The sequence below is a fragment of the Stomoxys calcitrans genome, chromosome 2 (genome assembly GCF_963082655.1).
Source record: "Stomoxys calcitrans chromosome 2, idStoCalc2.1, whole genome shotgun sequence".
NCBI lineage: Eukaryota > Metazoa > Arthropoda > Insecta > Diptera > Muscidae > Stomoxys > Stomoxys calcitrans.
Window position 1 is genome coordinate 211,973,345 of NC_081553.1, and position 27,624 is coordinate 212,000,968.

The 27,624-nt window shown below is 37.2% G+C and overlaps 2 protein-coding genes across 15 annotated transcripts in view; one reads left to right on the forward strand and one right to left on the reverse strand.

The window, feature by feature from the left end:
- The window catches only part of LOC106080680 (trichoplein keratin filament-binding protein), a 164,618-nt gene that overhangs the window by 51,646 nt on the left and 85,348 nt on the right, over positions 1 to 27,624 (forward strand). The gene's annotated exons all lie outside the window — the stretch shown is intronic.
- LOC106088800 (glutamic acid-rich protein) overlaps positions 1 to 27,624 on the reverse strand; it is a 50,488-nt gene that overhangs the window by 20,464 nt on the left and 2,400 nt on the right. Inside the window, exons 1-2 of one of the 9 annotated variants that reach the window (XM_059362945.1) lie at positions 17,766 to 17,867; positions 501 to 1,798 (exon numbers count right to left, since the gene is read on the reverse strand). The exons of 2 other annotated variants lie outside the window; for them this stretch is intronic. In XM_059362945.1, coding sequence (XP_059218928.1) covers positions 501 to 1,566 — 1,066 coding nt within the window. In that variant the 5' untranslated portion in view covers positions 1,567 to 1,798; positions 17,766 to 17,867. Of the gene's footprint in view, positions 1 to 500; positions 1,799 to 17,752; positions 17,868 to 27,624 lie in introns of those variants that run through there. 6 more of the 9 variants (XM_059362948.1, XM_059362947.1, XM_059362946.1 and 3 more) reach the window with 6 other exon arrangements.

The following is a 27,624-nucleotide window of genomic DNA, read 5'->3' on the forward strand; positions in this document are numbered from 1 at the left end:
TTTTTTGTGGTCAAATTCGGTTGGCAGTCAAAGTCCATCAGATTGCAACAGGCCACAGCCCATTTTCTTTATGTATAACAATTTTGTTTAAATAATTGTTATTAAAAATAAATAAAAGGCATAATAATATATATAAATAAAAAAGCAAATGAACAAATTTGCAGCGCAATATTTAAAGCAGTTGAAAAAAATGTTTGGTTTTAGGTAGTTAGGGCATCAACATCCTTTCTTTGTCCATAAAAATATAACTTAGCTTGGACAAAAATGTAACAGGGTTTAGAGAGTGAGAGTGTGAGCGAGAGAGAGAGAGAGAGAGAGAAAATAAATCAAAACAGCATTAATTGATAGGCATTATTGTATTTTTCGTTTGTTTAACATTGGACATTCATTCATTCTCATCTCTTGTAGTAGTAGTAGTAGTAGTGGTTTTGGAGAGGAAAGGCTAGGCGAGGCAAAGAACTTTGTTGTTGATAATAGAAATGGAACCGTTATGAACTCACCATTTTTGATACTTGGCTCACGTTTTATGGAAGGCGTTTTACGCAGAGTTTTGGTTTTAAATTCCGGCTTGGCCTCCTCTTTGTTTTCCTTAAGGATTTCATCTACTTTGGGGACTTTTTTGAGAACGGGCCGAATTTTGTTTATCACATTCTCACTACTCTTACTGGGCAAGGGTTTCTCTTCGCGCTTAACATGCCTAAGCTTGGGTTTTTCTAATTTAAAACGCAATCTACGGTCGCGATCCTCTTCGGTTTCACCTTCATCAGCCTCCTCGTCATCTTCGATTTTTTTCATTGATTTGTCGCGTTTAACAACAACCGGCCTAAGCTTGGGCTTTTCTAATGAGAAGCGTCGTTTCAACTCACTTTCTTCGGGTTCCGGCTTTTTGGCGGCAGCCCCCTTGGGAGTGGCCGCTGCTGGGGTCTTCTTGGCTGCTGCTGCTGCGGCTGCTGTGCCAGGGGCTTTGGCAGCTGGTGTGGGGGTGGTGGATTTCTTTTGATTTGTTTGCTTCTGATCTTCCTCGGATTCTTCTTCTTCGGACTCTTCTTCCTCGGTTTCTTCTTCTTCGGATTCCTCTTCCTCGGATTCCTCTTCCTCGGTTTCCTCCTCAGTTTCTTCCTCTTCCGAGGAGGACGGTGGTGGAGTGGGTTCTTTTTTCTTGACCACAGTCTTATTGGGTGTTGCCTTACCCGCTGCCGCTGCCTTATTGTTGGCCACTGTGTTGGTGGTAGTTGAGGGTTTTTTCAAAGCCGACACCGCTTCATTCTTGGCTGGAGTAGTTAAGGGTTTTTTGGGTTCGGCATTTGTTTTGGAGTTGGTGGCGGTGGCATTTGCGGTGGTGGATGTGGTGGGTTTTTTCAAAATACTGTTGGTGCTGGGTGTTGTTTTCTCATTGTTGTTGGCATTAGCAGCAGGCTCATTGTTCTTCTTGGCCCAGGGCACTGAGGTTTTGGCCACTGGCTTTAGGGCACTTGCCGCACCATCGTCTTTAACCCATGGTGGTCGAAATGTGGTGCGGGTTGAAGCGGGTGTCGAACTTGTGCTTTTGGGTGTAACAAAAGGCATAATGTTGCTTTTCGAATCGGTGGTTGAATTTTGGTTTTTCAAAATTTCAAAATGTCGTTACTCTTTTTTTTTTAAATTCGTATCACTGGTTTTTTTTTTGTAGTAGTTGTTCAAAATATTCTTTTTTTTAACACATTGTAATGATGATGATGTTTTAATTCACAATTAACATTCGAAAGTTTTTCGTAAAATTTGTTTTATTGTCGTTTCGTTACTATTTTCACCGATTTTTCTAATTAAAAAAAACATAAAACAGTTTTTTATTGAAATAATTTTTCGATTTTTTCGTATGATTTTTTTGTAAAAATATTTCCCTAATCGTTGTCGTCTTTATGTGAAAAAGTGAAAATCTCAAGGAAGAAAAGTTGTTGTACTGAGCGCATTCAAAAGACAACAACTGTTGTCGAATGTATTTCCCATGGATGCGCTGTGTGTGACTCGATTCGCATCTATTTTTAGGCGGTGAATATGAAAAATATTAGCATCAAATATTTAGCCCACAAACACATTTCTTGGCACAGACCAGAAAACGAGACGAATTTGTTTACTTAGACCAAAAACAAAAACAACAAAATTAAGCACATCTACACGTATATATATATACAGCCTACATATATATAAAATTTCGCCTATATATTCTATCTTTTTATCCATCTATTATATATATATATATGCCTGTAGCCTTAAGCGATTTCTATAGTCATGACGTTGAACTGTCTATATGTACGAGAGTTGAATATCACCACACCACCACTGTTCATTGATATGCAAATAATTGCTCATCTTTTTATATATAAACCAAAGAATATATATATTCTACATACATACATACATACGTTGGTTCCTATACTCTAATGGTGGGTATATAAATTTAAATGGGGGGTGTTTCACCTATCTCTCAAATGCGAACAAGACGATTTTATGTTTCATCGCCATTCGGTTTCTGCATTATTTTGGAATGAAAAAGAGAAAAAAAAAATAAAAATAAGAAAAAAAAAAAAATAAGAAATAAAAACATTAAAAATTAATGTCTTCCGGTAGAAGAGTTCACAGATGTCATTTTTGTATTTATTTTTGAATTTCTTTATTTGTTTTTTTTTTCTTCTTTAATTTAGCCATTTGAAAAACAAAGTTCCAGACAGAACAAGTTATTTGATAATAGTTCGAGCCAAGCCTCCAAGATTGGTGTTTGTCAGATCCTCTCGAAACACTTACTTAGCTATGACAGAACATTTGTTCCACTAGCCGAACGTAGAATAGCGTTTCAAGCGCCTCGAACTTCTGCGCTCATTCTAAAATCTCTGACACCAAGTTTCGAGGTGTCTCCCAGCACTTGATCTTTCCATCGGCCTTTTGGTCTTCCCAGTTTGCGTATACCACCTTCCTTGCTGGAGCTTCTTCATTCATTCTGACAACATGACCTAGCCAAAGCAGCCGTTGTATTTTGATGCGTGTAACAATGCTATCGTCGTCATACAGCTCATACAGCTCGTGGTTTATACGTCGCCTATATCCGCCATTAACGCAAACTGGTCCATATATTTTACGAAGAATCTTTCTCTCAAATACTCCAAAAACTGCCTCATCTGCTTTCGCAAGTACCCATACCTCAGAACCATATAACAACACGGGTAGTATCAATGTCTTGTATAGTGTAGTCTTCGTCTGTCGAGAGGTGACCTTATTTCTAACTGCTTACTTAGTCCAAAGTGGCATTTGCTTGTCAGTATTATTCTTCGCTTTACCTCAAACCAGGTGTCATTCTTTCCCGTTACAGCGGTACCGAGGTTCATAAAGTTGCTGACTATCTCCAAGTTGTGGTTCCCAACTTTCTCCATTTTCTTTATCTGCTCGATTGTACAAGGCGTTTTGGGAGTTGAAACCATCCATTTCGTTTTATCTCCATTTACTGCCAGACCCATTTTCATTGACTCTCTTTCGATTCTTTCAAAGGCTGCAGTTACTACTTCCGGTGACCGACCTATGATGTCGATTTCTTGTCTCTTGTGTTTAATGTTCCATATCTATTCACATCTGCATCTCGTATAATCTTCTCCAGCAGGATATTAAAGAGATCCAGCAGGATATTAAAGAGATCTCCTTGTCTGAAACCTTGTTTGGTATTAAATGGTTCGGAGAGATTCTTTCCTATTCTTACTGAGGAACGGGTATCAGCAAGTGTCATCCTGCAGAGTCTTATTAATTTTGCATGGATACCAAACTCAGGAGGCCACCGTAGCGCAGAGGTTAGCATGTCCGCTTATGACGCTGAACGCCTGGGTCGAATCCTGGCGGGACCATCAGAAAAAAATTTTCAGCGGTGGTTTTCCCCTCCTAATGCTGGCAACATTTGTGAGGTACTATGCCATGTAAAACTTCTCTCCAAAGAGGTGTCGCACTGCGGTACGCCGTTCGGACTCGGCTATAAAAAGGAGGCCCCTTATCATGAGCTTAAACTTGAATCGGTCTGCACTCATTGATATGTGAGAAGTTTGCCCCTGTTCCTTAGTGGAATGGTCATGGACAAAATTTGCATTTGCATAACCAAACTCACACATGGCTTGAAATACCTTTGAACGTAAAGTGGTATCAAAGCCGGCTTTGTAGTCAACAAAGAGATGGTATGTGTTGATTTGTTCTTCTCGGGTCTGTTCCAGGATTTGGCGCAGTGTGAATATCTGGTACTGGGTGGATTTACCAGGTCTAAAGCCACATTGAAAGGGCCCAACTATCTCATTGATTTTAGGTTTTAATCTTTCACACAGTACGCTCGAGAGTATTTTGTATACGATGGGGAGGAGACTTTTTCCTCTGTGGTTGGCACATTCCGTCTTGTCTCCTTTCTTGTGTATGGGACATAGTATGCTGAGGTTCCAATCATCGGGTATGCGTTCTTCTAGCCAGATAAGCTGATGCATACGCCTTATCAGCGTGCCGCCTCAAGTCTTAAAAAGTTCATTAGGTAACCCGTCGGATTCTGCTGCCTTGTTGTTCTTTAGTCGGGTCACTGCTTGGGCCTCATTTTGACTAGGAGGTAAACATTCTATACCATCATCATTGATTGGTTCTGCCGTATCCTCAACGTCGCACAGTAGCAGTTGTATAAAATGTTCTTTCCATATCCTCAGCATGCTATCTGTGTCAGTTACCAGATTTGCTTCTTTGTCTCTGCAGGAGGATATGGCTGCACCAGAGCCACCTTCCGAAACAAAGTGGGAGAAAATCGAAAAAAATAGTAAAATATATGTCGTGTGAGAACGGGTAGAGATATCTCTTTGAAATTTGAAATGGTTAGAGATGAGGCGTTGTGCAAAGTTTCAAGGCCCTAGGTTGTCCGGCCGCCCAAAGTTGGTCACCTAGGTATTTTGAAAAATTGTTCGGGCAGCGAAATCTTCATTTGTGGTCCGATTTTTGCTGGATAGTGCTCAAAACTCCCTAACCGCTTGAGTAGTACAATATCTTCACGGGTTGAAATTTTGGCCCAGATTGGCTTCCTTTTTTTTCAATTTACCAAAGCATTTGTGGTTCGATTTTTATACCCACTTCCATAGGATGGGGGTATACTAATCTAGTCATTCCGTTTGTAGCACCTCGAAATATCTTCTAAGACCCCTTAAGGTATATATATTCTTGATCGTCTCGATACTCTGAGTCGATCTAGTCCGTCCGTTTGTTGAAATCACGATAGCGGTCGAACGCGTAAAGCTAGCCGCTTGAAATACTTAATATCGACGTAGGTCGTTGAAGATTGCAAATGGGACATATCGGTTCAGATTTAGATATAGCTCCCATATCAATCAATCTCCCGATTTGACTTCTTGAGCCCTTACAAGCCGCAATTTTTGTCCGATTTTGGTGAAATTTTGCATATGATGTTCTGTCATGACTTCCAACAAATGTGCTAAGTACGGTCCAAATCAGTCTATAACCTGATATAGCTCCCATATAAACCGATCTCCAGATTTTACTTCTTGAGCCCTTACAAGCCGCAATTTTTGTCCGATTTGGCTGAAATTTTGCATGTAGTGTTCTGTTATGACTTTCGAAAATTGTGCCAAGTACGATCAGGCTGAACTGAGATATTGAGCTGAAATTTGGCACATATACGTCTTTTTGAGGCACGCAGGTTTAGTTCTTGAACGGGCCAAATCGGACCATATTTGGATATAGCTGCTATATAGACCGATCTACCGATAAAGGGTCTGAAGCCCATAAAATCTTTATTTTTTATCCGATTTCGCTGAAATTTGAAACAGTGGGTAGCTTTAGGCCTCCCGACATCTGACCCAAATATGGCTCGGATCGGACTATATTTAGATGTAGCTGTCATATAAACCGATCTGCTGATAAAGGGTCTGAAGCCCGTAAAAGCGTTGTTTTTAATCCGATTTCGCTGAAATTTAAAACAGTGGGTAGCTTTAGGCCTCCCGATATATGACCGAAATATGGTTCGGACCTAAATATGGTTCAGATAGCACTTTATTTACATATAACTGCCACATAGACCGATCTGCCGATTAAGCTTTATTTTTATCCGATTTCGCTGAAATTTGAAACAGTGAGTAGTTTTAGGCCTCCCGACATCCGAACCAAATATTGTTCAGATCCTATTCCCCCTTATATGTGTAAGGTAGTTTCTGGTCTTACAAGCTTGTTTGCTATACTAATCCCTGACATATCTTTGGAGCTCGGCACGCAGAATGCATGAATATTGGGTTATTCAGCCCTCTCGGTGAAAGAATTGCGGGAGCCACGGATAGTTTTTGAATTCGGAAATATATTCTTGAAAGATTTAATGAGTTTTCAGTCCGAAGGGGAACATAGATAGATGTGTATATCCAAGGAAATCAGAAAGTGTTTCTGAATTAAGCGGTACACTGCATCACTGTCACAGTATTAGTGCGGGGTACAGTTCGAGTTTTAATGGTAAAGTCCAGCTAAACTTGTACTTTGTTTACGAATTACATTCTAAGACATTCATACAACTTTGGACTAGTTTAAATTCACCATTTCAGACAATTTTTCCATTGAAATGTAAAAACTAAATACATGTCAAAATTTGCAAAATACTATCTCAATTAGCCTACCCTATATATAGGCCACATGTATTGGTGTTAGTGTGGGTGAGTGCAATGTTTTCTCATCGACATGAAATGAATTGCATTTTCCTGCATTTTTCTGACTTTTGGCCTGCCATCATATCATTGATCATAAAAATTTCATTGCCTTTGGTGGTATGTATTTCCTTTGTCCATAATAAATGGGGGCTGTTGTTGTTTGTTGTTGGTGGTAGACATGCCTTGCTGCATTCTCCCCATTTTAGTGGATTTTCTCTATATTTTTTGGCAACAATTTTTCCTTATCATCAGCCTCAGCAGTCTATTGTAAGTGGGAACGAGGAAAAATTGTCTTTTCCTCATTTTGTGATGTGAATACCATCACCGAACAATAATAACATCATCGAATTTGTCGTTTCTTGGTGTTTTTGTCGTTGTTGTTTTCGGTTCTTTTTTGTGTAAAACTTAATTTAGGTAAAACAAAAAATTGTGAAAAATCATCTTTATGAGTGTTTATACAACACATTAACACAGACAGTGGCTGTGGCGATGGCGATGGCAAAAAATCGAGGTGGGTGATGGGTGTTGAATGGTTGTGACGGAAGCTAAAGTCTATAAATATGAGTATGTATGTAAGTGATAACTTTAACGAGGTGGGTTGTTAGATTGAAAGCAAAAGAACAGACCAACGAAGGTTAGGTTAGGTTAAAGTGGTAGTCTGCCATCAGATTCACTTCGACGTTTCCGTTCATTGTGATACCACAGGAACAGGAGAAGGAGGATGTCTTTTAGTTCCTACTGTTGAACCATCCAGATCGCTTTAAAAAACCATACGGCTTTCGAATGTTCACATCTACTAAATCAGACAAGTTCTCAAAGAAATAAGAACCTAAAGTGGAACTCCTTCGGACTGCCAGTGCGGGACAAACACACACAGCAGAAGTTCTATAGTCTCTTCTTGACTAATGAAAGAACATAAGAGTTTATTTGTAACACTTAGAAGGAAGAGAGATAGACCCATTGATAAGTAAACCGATCGACTAACAATCACTTTCTGATTCGATTTAGCTATGTCCGTCTGTCTGTCCGTCCGTCCATGTTAATTTGTGTACAATGTACAGGTCATAATTTTTAGCCGATCGTCTTAAAATTTGCTATAGGCATGTTTTTCGGCTTGGAGACGAAGCCTATTGAAATTGAAAAAAATCGGTTCAGATTTGAATATTGTTTCCAAAATATATGTTCGTCCGCCTTGCAATAAAATGGTCAATTATTTACCGATTCTCTTGAAATTTGGCAGGAAGGATTTTCTTATGACTTTTGACATTACTGGGGGAGGGGACCCCCCCCCAAACACTTGAATCACTTCTGGATATCATACTCGAATTCTTCTCTCAAATACCTTTTATTTAAGCCCCATATTGCAATGGTCAGTAAATAAGTCCTGTTTGGGGTTTGTTTTGGGGAAGGGTAGGACCCCCAGACACTTTGTCCCGAAAATGCATATCAATTTCGTGCTCTACTCCGAAATACCTATTATTTGAGCCCCATATCGTCATGGTCGGTAAATATGTCCGATTTAGCGGTGTGTATTTGGTGGGTGGGGAGGCCCCCCAAACACTTGACTCCTTATTTGAATATCAGTTTCGTTTTCCACTTTCAAATATCTTTCATTTGAATCCCATGTTGTCGTGATTGGTCTATAAATATATTTGGTGGTTTTTTGAGGTGGGGCGGCCCTCCTAGGTACCCTGTCCGAAATTTGAATATCAAATTTTTGATTTTAGTTTACTATAAGAGAGTACACAAAATTTAGCTTAAATCGCACCACCCATCTGCGAGATCTGGCGTTTCTTGAAGTTAGGATAAGGGGGAGGGTCCGAAATTTTAGTACTTTTTTTATACCCTCTACCATAGGATGGGGGTATATTAATTTCGTCATTCTGTTTGTAACTCCTCGAAATATTCGTCCAAGACCCCATAAAGTATATATATTCTTGATCGTCATGACATTTTGATTCGAACTAGCCATGTCCGTCCCTGTGTCTGTCGGAAGCACGCGAACTTTCGAAGGAGCAAAGCTAGGTGCTTGAAATTTTGAACAAATACTTTTTATTAGTGTTGGTGGGTTGGGATAGTATATAGGCCAAATCGGCCCATGTTTTGATATAGCTGCCATATAAACCGATATTTGGTCCTGATTTTTTGAGCCCCTACAGGGCGAAATTCTCGCCTGATTTGACTGAAATTTTGCACTTGGTGTTTTAGTATCCCTTCCAACAACTGTGCTTAGTATTGTTGAAGTCGGTTAATAACCTGATATAGCTGGCATATAAACCGATCCTGGGTCTTGACTTCTTGAGCCTCTTAAGGGCGCAATTCTCGTCCGATATGACTGAAATTTTGCACGTGGTGTTTTAGTATCACTTCCAACAACTGTGCTTAGTATTGTTGAAGTCGGTTAATAACCTGGTATAGCTGCCAAATAAACCGATCTGGGACCTTGACTTCTTGAGCCGCTTTGGCTGAAATTTTACATGAGTTGTTTTCTTATAACTTCTAGCAACTATGCTAAGTATGGCTTTTAAGCTTTTAGAGGGCGCAATTCTTATCCGATTTGACTGTAATTTTGCACGTGGTGTTCTGATGTCACTTTCAACAACTGTGCTAAGTGTGGTTCAAATCGGTCCATAACCTGATATAGCTCCCATATAAACAGATCTGGGATCTTGACTTCTTGAGCCACTACAGGGTGCAATTTTCATCTGATTTTGAGGAGGAGCAATTCTTATCCGAATGGACTGAAATATTAAACAATGACTTTTACAATGTTCAGCATTCAATTCATTTATGGTCTGAATCGGACTATAACTTGATATAGCTCTAATAGCATAACAGTTCTTGTTCATTATTCTTTGTTTGGCTGAAAAGAGATACCGCGCAAAGAACTCGACAAATGGGATCCATGGTGGAGGGTATGTAAGATTTGGGCCGGCCGAACTTAGCACGCTCTTACTTAATTTTTCAAACCTATTTTTTAAAAAATTTTCCGTAGAAAATTTTTGTCAAAATCTTATTTCAAAATTATTTTCTGTAGAAAATTTTGGTAAAATTTTTTAATAGAAAATTTTATCAATTTTTTCCATAGAAAATTTTGAAAAAATTATTTTCTATAGAAAACCTATTTTTTAAAAAATTTTCCGTAAAAATTTTTTGTCAAAATCTTATTTCAAAATTATTTTCTGTAGAAAATTTTTTTAATAGAAAATATTATCAATTTTTTCCATAGAAAATTTTTAAAAAATTATTTTCTATAGAAAATTTCGGTAAAATAATTTTTTTTGGAAAATTTTATCAATTTTTGTATAGACAATTGTGTCAAAATTTTGTTTATAGAAAAGAAAATTTGCCAAATTTGTTTTCTATAAAAAATTTAGTCAACATTTTTTTCTTTTGAAAATTTTGCAAATTTTTTTATAGAAAATTTTGTAAATTTTTTTATAGAAAAATTTTGTAAATTTTTTATAAAAAAATTTGTAAAATATTTTTTGTAAGAAAACATTTTTTTTTTAAATTATTCCAAAGATTTTTTGTATAAAAAAATATTTTTTGTCAAAATTTGTTTGTGTAAAAAATGTTCAATTTTTTGTTTTATGGAAAGATTTGTTAATGGTTTTACTATAAACAATTTTGATAAAATTAGTTATTTTTTATAAAAATAACTAATTTTATCTAAAAAGGTGTTTATGGAAAGTTTTGTCAAAATTTTATTTATATTTTGTCACTGTTTTTTGCTCTAAAAATTTATAAAAAATTTAACAACTTTTTTTCCTATGGCTTTGTCTATATTTTCCTCCAGTTTGTCATATTTCTCTGAGATCATCACTATACGAAGGTTATGTGTCAACTCTCACATCTCGTTGCTGCAATTTCATTGAATGTCCCTGTGTTTGGCATGCTAATTTGTCACACAACCCATATCCATTGATCTGCCCTCGTTTGCATGTAAATGCAACGACACTCAGACATGTTAGGCATTCGTGAGTGCTGTTACTTTACGCTCCCCGTCTATTCTTCTTGTGTGTTGAGAGTGTACAAGTCTTTGTTATACAGACATTTCTTTGGACTCTGCAACATTTCTAAACGTATGGTGAATACTCGCATTGCTTGGCATAGCCGTTGGCATGTGTAGCGTAGCTTTGGTATAAAAGCAAACATTTTTTTGAAAGCAAAAAACAAAAAAAAAACAATTTAGAAAAAAGCAAAGTTTATTTTCAAACGAAAATGTGCGATACAAATTTGTACAAAAATAAATTTATGGAGGCGTTATAACGCAATATATTTGAAATTTGTGAATATAACTTTTGAGCAGCAGCCGTAGCATCAGCCGCATTAGCAACGGTAACGAAGGAGTATCAGAAAAAAAAAACAAAAAATTGGAAACGATCATTCATTTTTGTGCCATTTTTATTGAAAAATAAAATCCATTTGGAACATACGTAGATATGTTTTCAGATTTTCAATATTTCATTCTCATTCCCCTGCCCTCTTTCTTTGTCACTTTTGTTTGTGGCCCATATGCTCGCTGTTCAACTGTTGGCTGCGAGTCATCAGCATTTTATATTTGTTTTAATTATAAAATTTTATATATTCTCAGTTTTTTTTTCTGTGCAAAAATCAGAAAAAAAGAAATTATTCATGCAATGTATATTCACCCAGAATGAAAGGTTCACTCGAAGAAAGAGAAATGACAAAAATAAATCCCTTTGAATAGCAATTAAATTAGCAAAAAATTCTGGGGAGGGGCGGCTAAAACTTCTCTGGGGGTGTTTTTAGCCCACCCCCCATGGAAAAAACTGGAAAACTGGGATAATTCTTCACTATCAAAGTTTGCAGTCCTATTCAAGCTCCAATTTTGGCTCAATGATAAGGGACCTCCTTTTTATTGCCTCAATGATAAGATATCTATGTGTCCCCTTACCTATGAATTGAATGAAGGCTGTTCTTGACGATTTATTACGGGACTCATAGAGTAGTAGCAAGGAACCCATATGAAAGAAATGTCCTAGACAATAGGCGAACGATCTGCTCACAAGATGAAATTGGTTTGGCAGATCCTTTTGTAGGCGAGAAGCTGTAATAGAATCACACACCTGTCGTACTTGACAAAGTTGTTGAAAGTCACAACAGAACAATATGTGCAAAATTTTAGCAAAATCGGACAGAAATTGCGGCTTCCAGGGGCTCAAGAAGTCAAATCGGCAGATGGGTTCATATGGGAGCTTTATCAGGTTATGGACCGGCTTGGACCGTACTTGACACAGTTGTTGGAAGTCATAACAGAACACTACATGCAAAATTTCAGCCAAATTGAATGAAAATTGAGGCTTGTAAGGGCTCGAGAAATCAAATAGGGAGATCGTTTTATATGGGAGATATATCAGGTTCTTGACCGATTTGATACGTACTTGACAAAGTTGTTGAAAGTCATAACAGAACTATATACGCAAAATTTAAGCAAAATCGGACAGAAATTGCGGCTTCCAGGGGCTCAAAAAGTCAAATCGGCAGATGGGTTTATATGGGAGCTTTATCAGGTTAAAGACCGACTTGGACCGTACTTGAGACAGTTGTTGGAAGTCATAACAGAACACTACATGCTCAATTTCAGCCAAATCTGTCAAAAATTACGGCTTGTAAAGACGGAAGAAGTCAAATCGGGAGATCGCTTTATATGGAAGCTATATCAGGTTATAGACCGATTTGGAACGTATTTGGCACAGTTGTTAGTGGTCATAACAGAACACTATATGCAAAATTTGGGTCAAATCGGACAAAAAATTGCGGCTTCCAGGATCACAAGAAGTCAAATCGGGAAATCTGTTTATATGGAAGCTATATCTTAATCTGAACCGATATGGCCCATTTGCAATCCCCAACGACCTACATCAATACTTAGTATCTGTCAAAATTTCAAGCGGCTAGCTTTACGCGTTCGACCGCTATTGTAATTTCGACAGACGGATGGACGAACATGGCTATACAGACTCAGAATGTCGAGACAATCAAGAATATATATACTTTATGGGGTCTTGGACGAATATTTCGAGGTGTTACAAACGGAGTGACTATGATTAGTATGCCCCCATCCTATGGTGGTGGGTATAATAATAGCAACGTCATCTGTGTTTGAAACTACAGGGTGTGGATGACACGAAGTGTTAACATTCTTACTAGCAAATTCTTTTTTTGTGTGAACAAATGACGAAAATGTGTGGAAGTATTCAAAATTTCAGAATCCATTGACTTTTGCTCGGTATGACCTTTGTCTTAACTATTCCTCTAAGTCGGTCAAGAAAAGAGTTGCAAAGCTGCAATAATCTAATCTGCAGATATGCTCTTTGGAAACCCACCAAAGATCGTCCCGGCTGAACTTAATCCCTTTTTACTTGTTACAGAAAAAATATAGACCTATATTTTACCGATTAAATATGGTATTGAATTATAAATTTTTTTTTTAAACCAGGTGTTAATTGCTTTAATAATTTTTGACATAGAAATTCAATTTTCTTTTGTATCTCGGCAAGTGATTGATAAACAAGGCATGCGTTGAACAGTTTTTAATTGTACCTATTAACTTGTTATTTAATAATATAAATTGTGCATTGATTAAGATTATACTGTGTTCTTTTCACTCATATCCATTGCGAATAGAAGTGAGAATGAGTCAAAGGCATAATCTTCGGCCGGGCCGAACTTTGGATACCCACCACCTCGGATATATATATTAACCACCTTTCGTCATAATGCGGTGTAAAATGCTTCATATATGAACCCATAGCAGCTATATCTAAATATGGTCCGATCTCCACCATATTCAGGCTATGTTAGTGTCTAAAACAACTAATTGTACCAAATTTATCGATTAACCAGTGAGGAAAGACAAAAGTCGGGCGGTGCCGACTTTAGAATACACCACATATACCCTATAAGTACAAAGTGGGAGCTATATCTAATTCTGAACCAGTTTTGATGGACTTCGGTGGATGTTTTCAGATGAGTTATTAAACAACACACATAAAATTTCGAGCAAATATATTCAAACTGTAATGAAGACGGTTGATAAATGACGAAATTATTGCAATTTACCCAAAATCTGATGAACATATATGTGGGAGCTATATCTAAATCTGAACCGATTTCGAGCAAACTTCTTAGATATTGTTGTAGTCATCGAAGAGAGCGTTGTACATTTTGGCAACATTGGTCAATAAATGCGCTTGCAGTGGCTCTAGAGGTGTAAATCGGGTGATATACATACATGGTAGTTAAATCTATATCTGAACCGATTTTAATGATATCTACCAGTAATGTCGAGAGTCAAGAGAAAATCCTTTCTTCTAAATTTCAAGAGAATCGATTAACAAATGAACACTTCATTGCAATATTTCTCAAAATCGGGCGAACTTATATATGGAAGCTATATCTAAATCTGAACCGATTTCGAGTAAACTTCATAGGTATTGTGGAAGTCGTCGAGGAAAGCGTTGTTTAATAAATGTGCTAGCAGTGGCTCTAGAAGTGAATATATATATATATATATATATATATATATATATATATATATATATATATATATATATATATATATATATATATATATATATATATATATATATATATATATATATATATATATATATATATATATATATATATATATATATATATATATATATATATATATATATATATATATATATATATATATGAGAGCTATATCTAAATCTGACCCGATTTCTATGAAATTTACCAGTAATGTCGAGAGTCAAGAGAAAATCCTTTCTGCCAAGTTTCGAGAGAATCGGTTAACAAATAACCATTTCATTGCATTATTACTGCAAATCAGGACTACATTTATTTAAGAGCTATATCCAAATCTGAGCCAATTGTTTCGTCTTCTTGATCTCTACGCCAAAAAAAAAAAAATATATGTGCCAAATTTGAAGACGATCGAACAATAATTGCGACCTGTAGTTTGTACACAAATCAAAATGGACAGACGGACAGATGGACAGATAGACAGACGGACAGATATACAGACGAAATGATAGACAGACGGACATAGCTAAATCGATTCAGAAAGTGATTCTGAGTCGATCAGTATACTTTTCAATGGGTCTATCTCTCTTCCTTCTGGGTATTGCAAAAAAATGCACTAAGTTATAATACCCTGTACCACAGTAGTGGCTTATGGTATAAAAATTCAGCTTTTATGGACCTACGAACTTAAATCGGGAGATTGGTATATGTATATGAGAGCTATATCAAAATATAGGCCGATCTGTACTATAATGACACAGGCCACTGTGTCAATTTACAGCCCAATACCTTAAATTGAGAGATGATATATATGGCATTTATATCGAAATATAGACCGATCTTAACCATATTCGGTTCGAATGTCGAGGGGCCTAACGCAACTCATTGTGCTTAATTTCAGCAAAATCGGTTACTAAATTCACCTTTTATGGGCCTAAAACCCTAAATCGCCAGATCGGTGTGTATGACAGCTATATCCAAATCTGGGCCGTATTGAACAGGGTTGTCGAGGAGCGTAACAGAACTCGCTATACCAAATCGAGGGAGCGGTATATATGGCAGATATATCCAAATCTGGACAAGGTCCCACATTTCAGCGAAATCGGACAATAAATGCGCCATTTATGGGCCCAAGACCCTAAATCGAGAGATCAGTCTATATGGCAGCTATGGCAGGGTTGCTCAAAAAGTAATTGCGGATTTTTCATATAGTCGGCGTTGAAAAAATTTTCACAGCTTGTGACTCTGTAATTGCATTCTTTCTTTTGTCAGTTATCAGCTGTTACTTTTAGCTTGCTTTAGAAAAAAAGTGTAAAAAAAGTATATTTGATTAAAGTTCATTCTAAGTTTTATTAAAAATGCATTTACTTTCTTTTAAAAAATCTGCAATTACTTTTTGGGCAGCCCAATATATCTAAAGCTGGACCAATTTGGGCCATATTGAACAAGGATTTCGAGAGGCCTAACACAACCCACTGTTCCGAATTTCAGCGAAATCGAATAATAAATGTGGCTTTAATGGGCCTAAGACCTTCAATCGGCAGATCGGTATATATGGGGGCTATATTAAGATACAGTCCGATATATCCCATCTTCGAACTTAACCTGCTTATCGACAAAAAAAAGAATCTATGCAAAGTTTCGACTCAATATCTCTTTTTTTTTAAATACTTTAGCATCATTTGAACAGATAGACGGACGGACATGGCTAGATCGTCTTAGATCTTTACGACGATCAAAAATATATATACTTTATAGGGTTGGAAATGGATATTTCGATGTGTTGCAAACGGAATGACAAAATTAATATACCCTCATCCTTCGGTGGTGGCTATAAAAATGATGCAAAATAGTATTACGCTTTCCAATAAAAACCCTTGAGAAATGGCACGTTTAAAATGATTAGAAGAGCAAACGGCATAAACAATCCTGCCAGTGAGAGTGCTCCAAATAATTGAATTGAACTTTAGTGCGGCATTTAAACTGTGTGGACCAATTTTTCAAGCCAGTATATTGAAAAATTTATTGAAAGTAAGCCAAATGAGTGTGAAGTGTCACTTAAGCCAAAGGGCAAATAGAAATTTGGCCATGAACATTCCATTGAGATACAGGGCCCGGCCGAACTTAGCACGCTTTTACTTGTTTTTATATCGACTAATTTAAATTATATATTGTTACGTCTTGATTGTCCATATTGATCGCAGTTTTCATCTGAAAGCAATGAATTTGTAATATGTGGGTAATATACATATTTTATTGGGTTGTCCAAAAAGTAATTGCGAATTTTTCATATAGTCGGCGTTGACAAATTTTTTCACAGCTTGTGACTCTGTAATTGCATTCTTTCTTCTGTCAGTTATCAGCTGTTACTTTTAGCTTGCTTTAGAAAAAAAGTGTAAAAAAAGTATATTTGATTAAAGTTCATTCTAAGTTTTATTAAAAATGCATTTACTTTCTTTTAAAAAATCCGCAATTACTTTTTGGGCAACCCAATATATAGAGTCGCGGAAAAAGGATCAGGATATGTACGTATAAATCTATTCTATATCATTGGAAACAAGGTGACCGTCTTTAGTTTTTGAAGAATAACATGTTATATTGTCCCCTTTAACATATGCAACAAGTAAGGTTCACATATGTAGGTCCATCTTTCAACATGACACCCAGTTAGTACGATTTAACCTTTTGGGATCATATGTTAAGTGGCCTAATATCCGATTTGGCTCAAACTAAGCTAACGATATTCAATTTTGATTTACAAACTTATATAAGTTCGATCGAACTAAAAGTCTATTGTAATGCCTATGATTACCAAGCAACCATTTTTTCTGAGTGTTATGACTATTTGTAATTCATTTGTAATTTTTTTTTGTATATATAATAAATGTTGTGGGACTTCTGTATACAAAATACAAAAACTGATGATGGTCATTCACCAGGTTCAGGGAAAATCCTTGATATTTCATATATGCAAATTTTTGTAATTTCTCTTTTATTATAACAGCCTACATGGTCACCCACCCAATTCATATATTCGAGATCATTCTGCGCTGTATGTTGTTTTTGATTTTCTTGATAATTTTGTTTTTGTTGTTGTTGCTGTTTTTTTTGGATTTTTGACAATTTTTATTCCAATCATGGTCATTAATCTGTGATTGTTATCCTTGAGATTTTCAACTTTTTTGCTTTTGGAACTCAAAAAATTATTTTTATTTTTGGTTTTGAAATTCTTGGGTGTTTCTATATATATGTAAAATCTTGTTGAATTTTGTTCTTCTTTCATTGAAAATTTGTTCCAATCTTTCAGAAGTTTGTTCCATTTATTCAACTATTCATTGCATAGCACTTTTCTTTGAATTTTCCATTTATTTAATTTGCACATATGATCACTTGGTTTTTCTTCAATAAAACTTTGCTGTTATTCCTCATTTTATTCTTCTTTTTTCTTTATCTTCTTTATATCTTTTTCTTCTTCTTCGGTTTCCTATTTGATTTTTCTCCATTTTTTCTTTCTTCTAATTTTCGACCTTACGCACTAACGTTTAATAAATACATAGATTTGTGTTTAGACAAATTCGTTCCACGATCTAAAATCAACTGAAGTGAAAAATTGGCCAACATCGTCAGCAGCCACAGCCGCCACAATCAACAAATGGCCAACGTTGGATTCTTGTGTGCTTAATTTTCTTTCTCATCTCACCAGTATAGTTGGGCATCAGCATAGAGTGTGTTTGATTGTTGCTGAAAAAATTCTATATTTCCGTCCCAGAGATTTTCCGGAATTTTTTATTGGTCTTTGTGCTACTCTTTGTCGACGATTGTCGTGTGTGTATATGATCTCTTGGTTTCTCTTAAAAGTTCTCTGAGTTTTTGTTTGTTTGATGCAACTGTGTTTTATTTTTGCCGTATGGTCTCTATAAGAAGAAGAAAATTTGGTTTGTGCCATACGAAGGAGAAGAAGAATGGCATTTGTTTTTCCAATGCAAATATTTGGCGGTTGTAGCCTTCTGGCATGCCATTTCTAAGCACTACGATAATATTGGGGTGTAACGAAGTTCATTCACATTTGTATTAAAAGAAATGGTTTTATTCTCCATCTTGATTATATTTGAATGAAATTTTAAATAGTGAGTTCTATAAGCTATTATTTTGTTGCAAACCAATAAGCTCTTTTTTTATTTAAGACTATAGATAATAAATACCCTAACAGACTAATAACAATATATTTACAAATGTATTAACCTAAGAATTTAAAAATAATTTAATTTACCTCTGTAAACTTTCTCGATTCTCAGATAGGTCTATTAAATCTTTCATTTGATTAAATTCATAACATTGGTGCCGAAAAGGATCATTATTGGCATAGTTGGTTTTATAATAAGAAATTTTTAAAAGATCTAAATATCTGGTAGGTCTGATAGGAACGCTTAAGAATATTCGACTCAAAAGAAAGCAGAAATCTATTTGACCATGAATTAATTTAGTCAAAAACGTAATGTTTAGCATGGTTTTACGATCTTTTAATGTAGGAAGCTTTATAAGATTTAATCGGTACTCATACGAAGGTAATGAATTTCTGTGCCACCCATTTCGACGGAGACAAAATAATAGAAGTTGTTTTTGAACCGATTCTATCAAATCAGAATGAATATTGTAGTACGGATCCCATACCACTGAACAGTATTCGAGATTACTTCTGACTAGCGACGTATATAAGTTTTTCATCACAGAGAAATCATTAAGTTATTTACTCCAGCGTTTCATGAAGCCAAGTGCACTACATGCTTTGTTTACAACCATTGAGATGTGTTGACGGAAGTTTCAGCGTTGGTCTAGAAGAAATCCAAGTTCTTTAAAGCTATAGACTACTTCAAGTTGATAGGAACCCAAAAAGTAGCTAGTTTTAAGAGAGGTTATTCTTGAAAATTATATGTGTTTCCAGTTGGAAATATTAAGTTCCATAAAGTTCTGGTTGCACCATTCGTAAAGAGTATCAAGGTCATACTGAAGATAACACTGTTCATCAGAGTCTCTCGTTGATCTGAAGATCTTTACATCATCTGCATACATCAAAATATTCGAGTGCTTTAAAGTTAAAGGGAGATCGTTTATGAACAAACAAAACAGCACAAAGCCAAGATGACTACCCTGTGGAACACCAGAAGAGACAACAATTGATTTGGAAACTGCAGTACCAAATTTAACACTTTGAGTACGTCCAGTCAGATATGATCTGATCCACTTTAGTAAAGATGGACTGAAACCAATAAGATCTATTTAACATCTATTTTTAACAGAAGGTTGTGATTGACTTTATAAAATGCTTTACTAAAATCGGTATATATAGAATCCGTTTGGTAGCGTTCCCTAAAGCCATCGTTGACCAAACAAGTAAATTCCAAAATATTTGTTATCGTCGATTTCGATTTCCGAAACCATGTTGGTAGGGAGACAATATAGAAGAGACTTGATGTGAAATAGTGTCAGTTAGAATTTTCTCTAATAGCTTCGGAATAGCATTCAGAATTGAAATGTCCCTGTAATTATTGGCTTGCCCAAAAAGTAATTGCGGATTTTTCATATAGTCGGCGTTGACAAATTTATTCACAGCTTGTGACTCTGTAATTGTATTCTTTCTTCTGTCAGTTATCAGCTGTAACTTTTAGCTTGCTTTAGAAAAAAAGTGTAAAAAAGTATATTTGATTAAAGTTCATTCAAAGTTTTATTAAAAATGCATTTACTTTCTTTTAAAAAGTCAGCTATTACTTTTTGGGCAACCCAATATATCCAAATCTGGTCCGATCTGAGCCAAAGAATGTCGATGGGCCTAACACAACTCACTGTCCCATATTTCGGCGACATCGGGCAATAAATGCGCTTTTTATGGGCCCAAAATCTTAAATCGAGAGATCCATCTATATCCAAATCTGGACCGATCTGGGCCAAATTGCAGAAATAAGTCGAGGGGCTTAACTTAACTCACTGTCCAAAATTTCGGCGACATCGGACAATAAATACGCCTTTTATGGGCCCAAAACCTTAAATCGAGCGATCGGTCCATATGGCAGCTATATGCAAATCTTGACCGATCTGGGCCAAATTAAAGAACTATGTTGAAGGGCCTAACACAACTCACTGTCCCAAATTTCAACAAAATCGGATATTAAATGTGGCTTTTATGGGCCCAAAACCTTAAATCAAGAGATCGGTCTATATGGCAGCTATATCCAAATCTGGACCGATCTGGGCCAAATTGAAGAAGTATGTCGAAGGTCCTAACACAACTCACTGTCCTGAATTTCGACGACATAGGACAATAAATACGCATTTGATGGGCCCAAAACCTTAAATCGAGAGATCGGTCTATATGGCAGATATATCCAAATCCGGACCGATCTGGGCCAAATTGAGGAAAGATGTCGAAGAGCCTATCACAACTCACTGTCCCAAGTTTTGGCAAAATCGGATAATAAATGCGCCTTTTATGGTCGCAAGAACTTAAATCGAGAGGTCGGTATATATGGCAGCTATATCTAAATCTGGATCGATCTGGGCCGAATTGAAGAAAGATGTCGAAGGGCCTAACACAACTCACTGTCTCAAATTTCAACAAGGATAATAAATGTGGCTTTTATGGATCTAAGACCCTAAATCGGCGGATCGGTCTATATGACAGCTATATCCAAATCTGGATCGATCTGGGCCAAATTTAAGAAGTATGTCGAAGGGCCTTACACAACTCACTGTCCCAAATTTCAGCAAAATCGGATAAAAAATGTGGCATTTATGGGCCTAAGACCCTAAGTCGGCCGATCGATCTATAGTGGGGGCTACATCAAGATATAGTCCGATATAGCGCAACTTCGAACTTAACCTGCTTATGGACAAAAAAATAATCTATGTATATAAAGTTTCAACTCATTATCTCTATTTTTAAAGACTTTAGCGTGATTCCAACAGACAGACGGACGGACATGGTTAGATCGTTTTAAATTTTTACGCTGCATGTATATACTTTATGGGGTCGGAAATGGATATTTCGATGTGTTGCAAACGGAATGACAAAATAAATATACCCCCATACTTCGGTGGTGGGTATATTCACTCCTTTAATACAATGTTTCCAAAAGAGTCTTACGGCCGTATTCAAAAAACCGATTGAAGCCTTAAAATAGGTCTATTTGAAAGTTCTATAAAGAAAATCTGTCGAATAAACCTATTTGAAATCTACATTAAGTTTTGTGAATACCGGTGTTATTTTCCAGCACAACCTTATAATTCATTTTTAATACATTTGTACATACATTTGTCTGTTTCTACATGTATTCAAGAAAATATAGTGCCAGTTTTAAAATGTACGAGTTTGTGATTGTTTTTTTCAAACATCCTTCTTCTGGTACATGTAGTACTTGTAGTCTGGATAAATAGTTTTTGGAAAAAATCTTGCTCTTTGTTGTTGCTGGTATTGCTTTAGTTTGTGAAAACTTTGAAAATAGCCTCACATTGTTTATTTGAAATAATCGCATTTGTTTTCTTTAAATTATTTCGTTTTTGAAAATTTTCATTAACAAGGAAACTTTGTATTTCGCCCACTTCCTCCCCCCAGCCCATCTTCTTTAATTTCTTGCTGCAAGATAAACACTACGCCACACTGCATAAGTATCGAGCTGAAGACTACCAAATTCTCATTTGGATTGGAATGAAATTTTGTATCGTTCTTGTTTAGATTTTATTGTTCACGGAGCACAAAGCAGGTGTTGACAGTGACCTAGTTTTTGAAAAAAAAAAATATTTTTGCTGAAAATTTTATAGAATGAATTAATTTTTTTTTCTTTCTTAATTAATAGTTTGTGATATGATGTCATAGAAATTTTGTATTAAACCTTTATTGGTTTGAAGGTAATTTATTAGGGGAAACAATTTCTTTACCGCCAAATACGAAAGAAATTTCTTTTAGGATAAAATAAATATAATTTTCCTTTTTTTTCTGTTGTCACTGTCTTTATAAGCATTTATAACCTATGGCCACCTGAAATATTTAACTATAGAAAAATGATTTAAAAGCTCATTGGCATAAAATATTATTAAGACTATCATCGCTATTATTTTCTTTGTTTGAATTAAATACCATACATACCAGTTTCAATTCCTGAAGAATTTGGTTTTGCTTTTTATTTCAACAGGAATTCGAAAGAAAAGATCATTAATCGTGCCGCAGATTTGTATACCCACCATAATAGGATGGAATAGTCAGTTTAGAACACATTTTGACCTTGCAAAGTACATATGTATATTCTTGATCACTGTAATACGAGGTTTGCCTCTTATATTTAGGGATTGGACAACTCTGCCAACGGACAGTTCTATTGTAAAGCTTGACATTTTTGAGGTTATACGTACTCAGAACGTTTTGACAAACGAACGCTATTTGTGTTGTTAACAGTAACTTAAAAGATTCATCTCGCCCAAAAAATGGAATTTAATGGTGAACATTTTCGTGGATGAACTTAATTCAATTTTTGGCGATGGAGCTGCAACAAGGACCAGTGTTAATCGATGGTATGGTGAATTCAACCGATGTCGTAGTTCACCCCAAAATGAAATTCGTGGTGGTCTTCCAAAATCAGTTGTTGTTCCAAAAACCATTGATGCCGACAACTGCTATTGCAAGATTGTCATGTGACCTAACGTGAGATTAAGACAACCTAAGGCGTTAGTGGGACCAGCATACATTCAATATTTCACAAAAATTTGTTCTCGTTGGATCCCACACAATTTGTCAATCTCTCAAAAAAGGGCTCGTATCGTTTGGTCGAAAGAAATGCTCCAAAAATACGATCGCGATGCTTTGAAACACGTCTGTGCCTTCGTAGCATGTGATGAATCGTGGATTTACGCGTTTGTGTCCGAAAATAAACAGCAGCCGACTGTATGGGTGTTTCAAGATTAGCCAAATCCAACAAAAGTTGCTAGCCCACGAAGCACTTCCAAGCAAATGATAGCCTGTTTTTTCAGAAAAATGGGACTGGTCACAATCGTACCACTAGAACAACGCAGAACAGTCAATTCTGAGTTGTACACAATCATTTGTTTGCAAGTTGTCTTTCAAGAAATCAGGAAAACCAACCGCCCAAGACCACAACAATGCCACCTCACCACGACAATGCCATCTCACCACGACAATGCCAACTCACCACGATAATGCCACCTCACGACAACAATGCCATCTCACCACGACAATGCCACCTCTCACACATCGGCTCAAATAACTGCATTTTTGAGCACTCAAAACATCGATTTGATGAGTCATCCGCCGTATAGTCCAGACATGGCACCGAATGACTTCTTTTTATACCTGTGCGTAAAATATAAAATGAGGGGTCAACGTTTTTCTACACCTGAAGAAGCGATTGATGCGTTCAGAATGCATATTTTGGAGATACTTCAATCAGATTGGCAAAATGCAAAAACGATTTTCGATAATTAATATTGGTTTATGTTTTCTAATCCTGAAATACAAAAAAGGCAACCCTCGTCTCTTTTTGGCAACACTAGTTGAAACAGCTCACGCACGTTTCGTGTTTTGTTTCACTGTCAAACATTTTCAGTTTGGTCTATAATTTAACCATGAATCGTCTTACAAACGAACAACGTTTGCAAATTATTGAATTTTATTATCAAAACTCATGCTCTATTAAGAAAGTTCATCGCGCGGTTCTTCCATCGAGGCCAAATTGGAAGATCTTGACTTGCATGACATGTGGTTTCAAGAAGAAGGTGCCACATGCCGCACACCACGCCTAACAATGGACTTATTGAGAGGCGAGTTCAATGAACATTTTATTTCACGTTCGGGATCGGTCAATTGGGCGCCTAGATCGAGCGATTTAATGCCTTTAGACTATTTTTTGTGGGGCTATGTTAAAGCTCATGTCTATATGGACAAGCCCGCTTCAATTGACGCAATGGAAGACAGTATTGAAGCATTTATTCGTGAGATACCGGCCGCAATGTTGGAAGGAGTATGACAAATTTAAACTCAGCTGATCGATCATTTGAAACGCAGTCAAGGTCAACAGTTGCATAAAATAATCTTCAAACATTAAATTATATGGACAGTACGGTCGATCGATTCAAATATAGATTTCATGCATTTTTCTGAATATTATGTGTTTTTTTCGAAAAACTTTCCTATAGCTCTTAAAAATCACCCTTTATATAAAATATGTACTAAATTTTCAGAGGCTAGACTTTTTCAAAAACGGACAGTCATAACAGTGCTGATGGGTCTAAAAAGTTTCCGATTCCATTAAAAAAATTATTTAAAGAACTAACTACCTGGACCACTAACATTTTTTTGTCACTTAATCTTGTCATCTTAATATTAGTTAACAGTTAATGGAGTACCTCCGCATAAAAGACTACCATCGAAAGTTTAACAAAAACTCACCTATATATAGTTCCGTGCCATACACCCTAACTCCAACAATGCGGTGATTGTTAAGCACAAGCACACTAGTCATTTTATTGTGACCTCCCCTTGAGAGGGAAAGAGAGAGAGAGAAACTCTTTAACTGTAATATGAATTGAATGCTCAGCAACAAATAATACACACTTGAAACCAAAGAGTAAAGCAACAACAATTTTCTTGTGGCAGAAGGATCATATTAATTTATGTTGGCTTAATTTACCTCACTTTCATATGAAACCCTACCACAGAAAGCTAACCACAAATTGTATATATTAAAATATACCACGCCACCTTAAAACTCACCATACTGTGATTTTTAAGCAAAACTTGACTACTCATCCAATTGTTGTCTTCTCTAGAGAGAAAAAGAGAAATAATGACTCTGCGTTTTTAATATGCATTGAATAAAATGTAAAACAACAACAATTTCCTTGGAAATAATTCTGTAACTTTTTGACCTGAAGGTGAGAGGGGGACTGACACTGGAAAACTTCAGTAGGGCACAACGCACAAAGGTAGGTCGGTGAAAAACCTTCACGAGGTAGTCAACAGAAGGAGTACACTTTGGCGGCCTTCTAGGATCAATAGTCGCCGCACTGGACCTCACGGGGATTAACCCCATAATCTCGCAGTGGACCCAAAAAATGCTTAACGGCAGTATTATTAATGTTAACCTGGGCTTAAGTGTGGTCAGAAGGCGGGTGACCAGAGAAACGCTCCAAGGAATGGTGTTCTCGCCGATTATATGGAACCTCGTGATTAAAGAAATCCTGATGGATCTCGGTGGGGACGGCACGAGGATTATCGCTTATGCGGACGACGTCGTGCTGTTGGTCCGAGACAGGTTTCTGTCGACGTTCAGCGAGATAATGGACGGGTCACTAAGAGGTTTTCACGATTGGCTACCAGAAATAGGCTGAGGGAGCTCGTCATGCTGAAGGTGGATGGTTGCGGCCACAGTTCGGGGTGTTATGGATGAGGAGGGTAGATTGTGCAGGATCTCCGACTATCTGGCACCAGAGCCGATTATAGTGAGGGCATTCGCGATTCGTTTTCCTGGTAGAAATGAATGGAGGGAGAATGCTGTACTTAAGGAGGAGGAGACTTCGATGGCTCCAAGATGGAGACAGGCACTGGATTGGGGGTCTACTATGACGCACTCAATATCGGTATATCTCTGAGACTTCCAGACGAATGTGCGATCTTTCAGGCAGAGGTCTGTGCCATTCCAGTGGCTGCAAGGGAAATTCTGGTAAGAGATTTACCGCCCTCAAAACTCAGAATTTATATTGACAGTATGGCGTCGCTCAAGGTCTTGGGGTCGAAGATGTTGAGGTCGAGATGTGTGGCGGATTGTTTGGAATCCCTGGGTAGGCTCCGGGCCCACGATGTGACGACTTATGGGATTCTAGGAAATGGAAGCGCACCAGGAGGGGTTCATCTGTGCCGGGCGGATCAGTCACCGGTCTTGCCTACGTGCCATTTGTCGAGCTACCGAACACAGTAGAGGGGATGGCCAGGAGGGCGTCGAGATGAAACTCAGTGGATGGTTGCCCGACCGAAGGAGAACGAGGGATTTGCTGGCGTTCGATAAGAGGTCGATGAGAACCTTAACAGGGGTCATAACCGGGCACTGTGGCGGACCAGTCACCGGTCTTGCCTACGTGCCTTTTGTCGAGCTACTGAAGACAGTAGTGGGAAAGGCCAGGGCGGCGTCGATGGCGAGATGGGACTCGGTGGATGGTTGCCATACCGCAAAGGCGCTCTGGACTGTATGGGAATACCGCACAATTACTTCTGTAGGAGTTGCCTCGATGAGTATAAAGTGGAGACTATTGAGCACTTGCTGTGTTCATGTCCGGGTCTGCAGAGACGTAGGCTCTCCTTTCTGAGGAGCCGTTTCTTCTGTGATCTGGGTGAACTTGCGAACGTAACTCTGGTAGTTCTCCTTAGATTTGTTGAAGGAACAGGATGGTTCCGTCGCTGGGTGCCATAAGCTCCGGCGTAGGTACATCCGTGCTTGCGTGGGGATAGGTGTTTCTTCACCCCCCGCTGGGGTTCTCCATTCCACCTATTTTTTTTAACCAACACCATAGGATGGGGGTATAATAATGTAGTCATTCCGTTTGTAACACCTCGAAATATTGATCTGCGACCCCATGAAGTATATATATATATTCTGGATCGTCTCGACATTCTGATTCGATCTAGCCATGTCCATACGTCCGTCCGTCTGTCGAAATCACTATAGCGGTCGAACGCGCAAAAGCTAGGCGCTTAAAATTTTGGACAGATACCTAATATTGATGTAGGTCGTTGGGGATTGCAAATAGGCCATTTCGGTTCAGATTTTGCTCCCATATAAACCGATCTCACGAGTTGAGCGGAACAAATTAGAGGGAAACTAACTTCTCACAATATCAATTGAGTGCTGCCCGTTTTAAATTAAAACTCAATGATAAGCTCAACATAACCTGATATAGCTCTCATAAAAACCGATCTCCCGATTTGACTTCTTGGGCTCTTACAACCTGCAATTTGTGTCCAATTTAGCTAAAATTTTGCACATAGTGTTTTGTTATGACTTCTAACAACTGTGCCAAGTACGGTCCAAATCGGTCAATAACCTGATATAGCTCCCATATAAACCGGTGTCCCGATTTGTCTTCTTGAGCTATAACAACACTAATTTTTTGTCCAATTTAGCTACAATTTTGCTATGACTTTCAACAACTGTGCCAAGTACGGTCCAAATCGGTCAATAACCTGATATAGCTCCCATATAAACCGGTGTTCCGATTTGACTTCTTGAGCCATAACAACACTGATTTTTTGTCCAATTTAGCTACAATTTTGCTATGATTTCCAACAACTGTACGGTTCAAATCGGTTTATAACCTGATATAGCTCCCATATTATCCGATCTCC